The following is a 9,367-nucleotide window of genomic DNA, read 5'->3' as shown; positions in this document are numbered from 1 at the left end:
ATTTGAGAAAAAAATGGGATTTTATCGCTTTTTGATGACACGCTTGATGAAAAAAATATTTAAAAATTATTTTAAAAAGAGTGATTTGATATAAATCATATAATGTACGTATCAAGTTAATAATATTGGTCTTTTTGAGTTAAAGGATTTGACATGAATAGAAAAGAAAGGAAATGGTTTTTATTAAGTTATTACGGATTACTATATTTGATTTTCATAATTGACATGAAAATAAATAGGAAATGATAGTCCATTTACCAATATTTGAGAGAAAAATGAGAATTCAAAGACGTAAAGCTAAGAAACAAATATTTTCATTAAATAGTTTCAAAAATAAAAAAATAAAAAAAAAATAGCAAGTACATTAACACGAGTTTTCACTAACTTTATTGGATTTTTACCCATATACCAGAACTTGGTATACCAGCATGAACTACATATAACAAATAATACCCAGGAGGTGCAATATTTTTTGTTGAAGGTCCCATAACTCCTACATTAAACATCCCTAATGAAACTTGAGAAATCCTTAACATTCTCAAAACCACCATCCTTTGATTCATAGCTAGTGAGTGTGTTGTAAACGATGGAGCAATAATGTTAACAGACACAACATCGTCGGATTGGTATTGTAGCACATTGAATGTGATTGTAAAAGGTTGTTCGTAGCCAACTACTTGATCACCGTAGATAATATTAGGTCTCATAGGTGCATGTTCGGCTGACAAATAAGGTGGTGAATATGTTTCTATGCTTAAATCTGTTGGAAATTCCACATTGGTGAAGTTATAGTAAACATGTGGGTTGCTTCCTCCTACTAAAACTCGTCCATCTGTTAATAAAATGGCTGCGGAATGGTACATCCTAGGCCTTGGTGATGGACTCATGATGAAAAATCTATGTTCAATTTCATTGTTTGGACGATAAATCAATGGAGTAGTGACTGGATTTGCGGCATTCTCCCATCCAGCAGTGCCTAATTCAGCGCCGTTTACAAGGAGGATATCACCGGTTGGAAGTAGTAACATGTCCCCCATAACACGCGCCATTGGCATGTCCTCCATATTCCAACTAGGGTTCGCATCAGTGACTATTAAGCGTGCACAATTGTTGTTTGCGCGTACAAATGACCTATTTGACATTGCTTGTGTGAATGCCCCGTGATGTGAGCCACCACATATCATGATCTCAACTTCACCGGGTTTATTCTCATCAATAGGTAGGAGTACTGAAGAGCCCGAGCTAGGATAGTTGCGAGGATTTCCATCGGGAATGGGAGGGAACTCCTTAACTAGTTTATTTTGAATATAGTCAAATGATATAGCGCGAGTGTTGGCAAAGATGAATAAATCACCATTTGGTAATAGGTGCACAAAAGGGTACAAGTTGTTTTCCTCATCATCATGAGTCTCCAAAAGGAAATCAAGCCAAAACGTCGACGAGGAAGATGAAAATGTATTAGACGTCCTAGGAAAGAACTCGTAATTGAAAACTCTTCTACCACCAATTACTATAACACGACCATCAGGCAAAATTTGATTTGTTGCATACCATCTGCGCTCCGATAAATAACTAGGGTATTCATTCCAATCACAATCATCTGATCCACAAGGTGTAATTGTACGTACCGCACGATCACCATCGTTATATCCACCAGTTTGAACCAAAGTTCCATCGGGAAGGACAGAGCCCGAAGAACACCAAGTGTCGGTGTTGACCATCAATGGGCGGTAGGAATTAGTAGCAATATCGTATAACACTGAGTGTGCTGTGCAATCCATTTGAAGGACAATGTCAGAGGGGTCATGGCGACACCGTCCATAAGGGAGGGAGATATTAGAAGGGCCAAAATCAGTTCTATCAAACATTACAACCTTATTGTTGCGCAAAAGTTGCATGTGCATGGCTGATATGCCGATGTTTTCATGCAAGACTTGCCACTCGCCTAGACTTTGCAGGTTTGATAAGGAGCTTTGGCATTTCGCCGGAGAAAAAGAGGCAATAGCTAAGGATAGCAGAAGAAACAAGATGAGCATGATGATGGATAGTTGATCGCACAATGTAAGTAATTGAATGTTTGGAAGTCTTTAGTTGAAGAAGTTGGTAGGAAAAAGTTGGAAAATTAGTATGAAAACTAAAAGAATGAATAAATTGTGATCCCTCTATAAACATCACCTCTGAAGGGCGCTTAATCCTTGGATTAAGCTGCTTTGAAGGATAGAGGTAAAGATTGCACCTAATTCAAAGAATATGGTATCAATAAACCTGCTTATTTACAGACCAACATTTCTTTTAATTATCCCCCAAAAAATAATCAAGGAACAACCACCCTTCAACAGCAGAATATTTTTTTTTAATTATTTTATTTTATTTTGATAGTAGCAACTAGCAAGAATTAATATACTCGTATTACCTATTTCAAAAAAAAAAAAAAAAAAAAAAAAAAACAAACAAAAAACCGTATTACCTAAAATACAAATATAGGCTTTTGGTTCAACCAGCAAGAACAAGCCATCCAGCACTTTGTACTACCTTTTTATAATAATACCATAGGTGGTATCACCAGATGCTTAATAAACGAATTTTATGCGGCTTGAATGTTTGATGGTAGAATAGGCCAGACCGATACGTGTCACACTGGAGTGCTGTGGCCTGACCATCTCAACTCTTCAGACATAAGAAGCCAGAATTGTGTGGTTGTAAGACCTGTAACCAGCCATAAACCCCAACACCCAAGAAATGATATTTGAATGCAATAGATCAGCTTTTTAAGGAAACCAAAACCCATTTATTACCAGCAGGTACTACCAGAGATTGAAGCCGCAAAATGTTCACAGCAAAATTATAGTAAAATATTTATTGAAATTACACGAGCACTTTCATTTAAACTCAATTATGTTTCAATATCATATATATCACTTCTCAAATAAACTACATTCCTCAACATGCGTGTCATGCAAAATACACACAGTATTGTGAAAAACTAGTGGATATAATTGGATAAAAGAAAAAGAAAAAGAAAAAGAAAAAGAAAAACCAATGCTTGGGGCTTAGGATGAGATCATTAGGTCCCAAGCTACTTGTTTCGACCTTTACTCTTCCTTGAAACTTTAACCCATCCATCTTCAGCTTCTTCCATCTGCTGGTGTATGCCATTGTTTTTCTGTATTTCTGTGGGATTAGTACTTGGCAAGGACTCCGTTGTATCTACCGTCATATTTGATTCCTCTTCATTCCCCATGCTCTCATCAGCTTCCTCATCGCTGTCACTTGCATCCTGTGACATGGCAATTAGCACTTCAACATGTGCACATAAAAGTGAAGCACTTCTGATATCACAGTTCCTAAAATCCTAGGTAATTATAATGGTAGCTAATACAAGTTCTTTCACGTAATATTATAAGCTTCTGGAAATAAACAGGCTGAAACATAATGGGGCAAAGATATTGATGTAAAAAAAAGAGAACTGCAATGAGACAGTGTAAGAACAATAGTGAAAAACAGTCCAGGAGAAAAAGGCAGAAGTCAGCACACTTCATTTTGTAATCATCTCCTCCCTGTGAGATAGCAAATGGTCGTAGAGCAGTTGTGTGGGTGATAACAGTGGCAAGCAGATGTGGTATTGAAGTGGCTATGATTTTGGGTTATGGGGGAGAGAGAGAGAGAGGGGGGGGGGGGGCGGATGGTTGATGTAGTGCCCGTGGAGACGGTATTTATCATCTCCAGGCTCCAGGTAAAATTATGCTTTATATATGGAATGCAAAAATATTTAATCGATGTTTTACTTGTTTGATTCCGTTTTATACCCAAAATCAGTGAGCCAAACACCTTCTTGAAAAGCAAGCATCTTTTTCAAGATGACGTCAAAGGGAAAATACAATTTTCAAGATGATGCTATAAAAACATAGTTCAGTTTACCAAATAATTGGAATACCTTCTTAATGAATACTTAGAATGTTTGGAAACATAGTCAAGTTGCTTTTCTAACCAGTAGCCACGATACACTTATATAAATACTTGTCAAAGTTGAAAAATATTCCTGCAGTAGTGGAAGAGAACTACAGATTTTGAGGATCAGCCTAGAACTATTAGTCTTCGACTCTTCATATCTTGTTTCCTAATAGATCTAAACTTCAAACTTTTCTGCACAAATTAAAAGCAGACCTTCCACCGGGGCCGAGCTCAAGTAAATTATTCTTTATCAATTAATTATTAAGCGTAGATAACCCTATATTACTTGTAAAATGTTGTAACATTGTGATTATTTTTGGAAGAGAGATTAGTTCAAATTTCGGCCCTTCCAATATTTAGAGCCAAGATCTGATACTGTATACAAAAACTTCATTATTCATGCAAAATCTTCAAAATATCATGCCAACTTCCAAGTAACAACCCAAATGCACATAATACAAACCACAAACAACAATGCATAACCCAGATTCCAAAATTCTCTCATGAATGTATTTGTTGCAGTCATCTAGATGACTAGATCTTCACTAACACAGAATAAACAAGATAGAAAATGTCGATTACCTGTTCTACACGAGGAACAGTAACCGGTTTTGTTTGCTTTAACTTCTGAATTGTTTGATAGTTGCCTACCAAACATTCTTCATACATAGCCATCAACTGATCTGCTACCTACAAATTACAAAGCAGACACTAAAAATCTAAACTAGAATAAAGCCATAACTTCTGATCACAAATCTTAAGCATTTCGATTCGACTCATCCAATTTAGCATGACAATTATGCATGTAACTTAATTGTAAACTTGAAAAAATAATTGAAATGTATTCTATTTTGCAATGAAGCAATCACCTCTGGTACATCGTCTTCTGCATCTGTATTAAAAGAATCCAAACCATCCTCTAGCAAATCTTCTAATTCGTCTATGTAAACAGGTTCTGAGTAAAACAGGGGGAAAAAACATCAAAAACAATACAAATAAATATATAATCCAAACATCAGAAATTCAGAATCATAAAAAAATTGTCAATTTATAACATTAATAAAATCAATTAAACAAGTGCAAACCTCTCTAAATTACTCAAAAAAAAAAAAAAAACTCAAATTTTAAATTAATCAAGTACTTATAATCTAAATTAAAAGAAAACATAACCAAATTCCCAATAAAACAAGCATAGATTGATGTTATTCATATTAATCAGTGATTGAAGTTACCACTTTCAAATTTTTACTTAATTTAGAAATTAAAACGGAAAATTGAAGGAACAAACCTCTGCGATTAGGTTTATGGAAGAAATTAAAGATTTGAGAGTAGAAATCAAGAGCTTTTTGGTGAGAATGAGGGCCTCCCCACTCATTTTGTACAGCCATTTGAAGAGTCCACCATTTTGAGAGAACCAGTGATACTCCTTCTTGAAAGTGCTGAATTGAATCCGCTGGTAACGTTTTTATCTCCGCCATTTTCAATTTGGTCAGCTCTCGATTGATGGAGATGTAAGAGAAGAAAGTATAAACCCTAGAATTTGGATGGATTGATTGATGATTTTACTAAACCCTAGCGATTTGATTTTCAATTATTTCCTTTTTACTGGGGAGGTTGTTGGTCGGATTTCCTTACGGGCTTTGATGTAGTGTGTCACTGTGTTGTGTGTACATGTCCCGCGGCCCAAATGAGAGTAAGTACAAAGTAATGGTACAAATTCTTGGCTGCATTCTAACGCAGCCAAGATGGCTACAACAAGCCAAAACGCAGGTCTTTATTAATAAAACGCAATTTGCTATTTTCTCCTTCAACTTTCCCTTCTTCCTACTAGAACTTCACTGAATATCCCCCTTTTCTTATGTCATTTACTTCGTATATGGATTGATTCCTTTTGGGTTGCAATTTTCTCTCTCCTTTTTCTTTTATTCCATTTGATATTTTCTCTCTCCTCTTCTTCTCTTTTAATCAAGATTTTCTCTCTCCTCTGTTCTTTACTTAATAATGGAGGTGGTTGCTATTCCTCATGAAAATCATCAATGGAGGTTAGTTTTTGTGTTGTTTATAATTAATTAGTTTATATTTTCGTTGAATTTGTAATTGTTTATGATTTTATAATTTTATGAATTTCAATATACTATTGATTAATTGATTTTGATGACATTGATTTTGATGAATTGAATGAATTTGATGATTCATCTTGCTTTTCTGATTTTATAATTTGATAAATCTTGTTTTGCATTTTTTAGATTCATTTTGTGATTTTATAATTATGAATTTCATGAATTTGTTGAAAAACTATCTACATTTTGATGAATTGCACTATTTCAATTTACAATTGCTATTGATTTCTTCAATAAGTTACGAAATCTTGAATTTCTTAATCTGTTATCTTTTTTTTTTAATTGAATTTGTTTTTGAGTTCATTATATGAACATTTTATACATTTAACATTGTATTCGTTTATGATTTACATTTTGAACACATATATATATTCAATATGAACATTCCATTTCTATACTATGAACATTCATTCTCCAGAAGTGAGCAATGTACATTCAATTCACCAGACAATGACCAGTGTTATTTCACTATATATAATCATTGTGAACATTCGTAGTCCACTTTATGAACATCTATTGTGCAGGTCATGAACACTTTGTTATTTTTATTTTTTCAGAGAGTACAAGCCGGAGTATCCAAATTAATGATGAAAGAAGTTGGAAATGAGCAGCAACTTTGTTATTTACATTTTTATTTTTGGACGTGTTCATTTAAGTTTTTTTTGAAAGGTTATATTCAATTGTAATTGTATTTTGTTAAATTTCTACCAATTTGATCTATGTATGAATTTCGATTATATTAGGTGGTGATTTTGTAATGTATTATGATCGATTTGATTAGGTTTGTGAACATATAATTCATATGAATTGAATTTACGACCTTTATTATGAACATAAGAAAATTGGAGAAAATGATTATGAAAGGTACACATCATAAGTTTTTACAAAATATGAACATGCATTAAAAATATGAATATATGCATTTTAGAAAATGAACATACGCATTCAAAATATGAACATATGCATTGGTTCATTTTTTGAATGTGTATGAATATAAGAATTTCAAAAGGTGAACATATACATAAAAAATTATGAACATATGAATTCAGAAAGTTAACATATACATTTCAGAAAGTTTACTTAAGTATTCAAATATATGAATATAAGCATTTAAAAAATTGAACATATGTGTAAAAAAATATGAACATATGCTTTTTCCGAAAGTGAACATAAGCATTAAAATTTGAACATAAGCATAAATAAACAAAATGAGGACATTATATGAACATTAAGAATATTTATCATATGAACAACAAATATTTATATTATGAACATTTCAAAACATTTTATGAACATACTGCATCCGTTTGATTTCACAAACATTAGGTTTGTAAACATATAATTCATATGAATTGAATTTACGACCTTTAATTATGAATATAAGAAAATTGAAGAAAATGATTATGAAAGATACGCATTATAAGTTTTACGAAATATGAACATACATGCATTAAAAATATGAATATATGCATTTTTGAAAATGAATATACGCATTCAAAATATGAACATATGCATTGGTTCATTTTTTGAATGTGTATGAACATAAGAATTTCAAAAGGTGAACATATACATACAAAAATATGAACATATGAATTTCAAAAAGTGAACATATTCATTTCAGAAAGTTTACTTAAGCATTCAAATATATGAATATAAGCATTTAAGAAATTGAACATATGCATTTTCAGAAAGTGAACATAAGCATTAAAATTTGAACATAAGCATATAAACAGACAAAATGAGAACATTTTATGAACATTAACAATATTTATCATATGAACAACAAATATTTATATTATGAACATTTCAAAATATTTTATGAACATACTGTATCCGTTTGATTTCATTAATTTTTTTTTAATATTTCCAATAAAATTTCGAACAAAAGAGTAATTAACAATACTCAAACGAATTTAAGTGATATTCATAAAAATTCAAACAAAATTAAGTGAAATTAACATAAATTTGCCTTTTTTGGAAGGATTCATTTTTTTTTATCTGATTTCAAATATCCATGGTTGTTTTTTTTGGAGAGGGTGAATCGTGTGATTGATTGTTAGAGAGAGAAAATCAAATAGAGAAGTAATAAATATTAGAAATTTAAGTTTGAGAGTGACAATTAAAAAAAAAAGTAAGATTCTTTGCTTATATATGGAGTTCTTGTTGAATATCCATGGTGATTTTTGAATTTTTTTAGAGAGAGAAAAAATTGAAGAGAAGAGAAAGAGAATAATTACAGAGAAAAGAGAGAAAAAATTGCAGAGAAGAGAGAGAGATTTGGGTTGAAGCTTACTTTCCATGGAATTTGTAATTTTTTAGAGAGAGAAAACTAGAGAAAGGAGAGAGAAAGTAAATTGATGTTGGGAAGTAAATGATTTTTTGGGAGGAGAAGTTGAAATTAATGTTGATGATGGTGGTTTAAAAGTGACGGGTTTTTTTTCTGAAAGATTGATGGATTTTGTTGGGTGGGCCATTTTTAGTGGCCTGGTCCGCGTTCGTGTTTGGGCTGTTGGGCCTTGTTGCAGCCATCTTGGCTGCACTCTAGTGCAGCCAAGACCTATTGAAGTAATGGAAATGTGCCGGGGGACGAGTGTAATTTTACCAATTGGTCTTGGCTGCACTCTAGTGCAGCTAAGATAGCTACAATAAGTGAAGCCCAAAACGCGCGGCCCAAATAAAAAAATGAACATTTAGTTGAAAAATATGAACATGAAAAAAATGAACATATAAAAACAAAAAATGAACACGTAAAAAAAATGAACATTTAATACTAAAAAGTGAACATGTTACAAGGAAATGATAATTTATTAAAAATGAATCTAATTATCATATAATCATAAATTTGCTAGATCACTACCTTAAAAATGAACATTTAGTTAGAAAAATGAACACATTAAAAAAAAAAAAAGAATATTCAGTAATAAAAATGAACATTCAGTAATAAAAATGAACATTCAGTAATAAAAAGTGAACATGTCAAAAAAAAAAAAAAAAAAGAAATGAACATTTAGTACATTAGAAATGAACCTTTATCATACAACCATAAAATTGGGATCATATACATTGAAAATTCTCCAACTTAAAGGCAAATTCATTGTACATATCATATACTTCTTCATCACTTCTTAGTTGTTTCTTCACTAATTCAGAGTCTTTGTCTTCTACAAATACAATTAATCTGTACTCACTAAAATATAACAAATAATCAGAATTTTCATAATCATCACAAAATATCTTCATAATAATTATTTAGAATGTTTATAATACATAATCATCAATACAATACTTAAAAATAT

The 9,367-nt window shown here is 31.9% G+C and overlaps 2 protein-coding genes across 3 annotated transcripts; both read right to left on the bottom strand.

Moving 5' to 3' along the window:
* Positions 1–36: 36 nt before the first annotated feature.
* On the bottom strand, positions 37–2,707 carry LOC110708492 (aldehyde oxidase GLOX-like). The gene has a single exon (XM_021886621.1). It carries the CDS (start codon positions 2,034–2,036, stop codon positions 387–389), a length of 1,650 nt encoding a protein of 549 aa, XP_021742313.1. The 5' UTR covers positions 2,037–2,707; the 3' UTR covers positions 37–386.
* A 148-nt stretch (positions 2,708–2,855) lies between these two features.
* LOC110708493 (pre-rRNA-processing protein TSR2 homolog) lies at positions 2,856–5,561 on the bottom strand. 2 transcript variants are annotated; one of them, XM_021886623.1, is made up of 4 exons: positions 5,240–5,561; positions 4,821–4,906; positions 4,534–4,641; positions 2,856–3,277 (listed from the first exon to the last, which is right to left on the bottom strand). In XM_021886623.1, exons 1-4 carry the CDS (start codon positions 5,427–5,429, stop codon positions 3,077–3,079), a joined length of 585 nt encoding a protein of 194 aa, XP_021742315.1. In that variant the 5' UTR covers positions 5,430–5,561; the 3' UTR covers positions 2,856–3,076. The 2 variants fall into 2 exon arrangements, with proteins under 2 accessions (XP_021742315.1, XP_021742316.1); XM_021886624.1 differs by having other exon boundaries at positions 4,821–4,891.
* Between the last annotated feature and the right edge of the window lie 3,806 nt (positions 5,562–9,367).

The sequence above is a fragment of the Chenopodium quinoa genome, unplaced genomic scaffold (assembly GCF_001683475.1).
Source record: "Chenopodium quinoa cultivar QQ74 unplaced genomic scaffold, ASM168347v1, whole genome shotgun sequence".
Classification (NCBI taxonomy): Eukaryota; Viridiplantae; Streptophyta; class Magnoliopsida; order Caryophyllales; family Amaranthaceae; genus Chenopodium; species Chenopodium quinoa.
The sequence above is the reverse complement of the archived record's forward strand: the minus strand, read 5'-3'. Positions and strand labels throughout refer to the sequence as shown.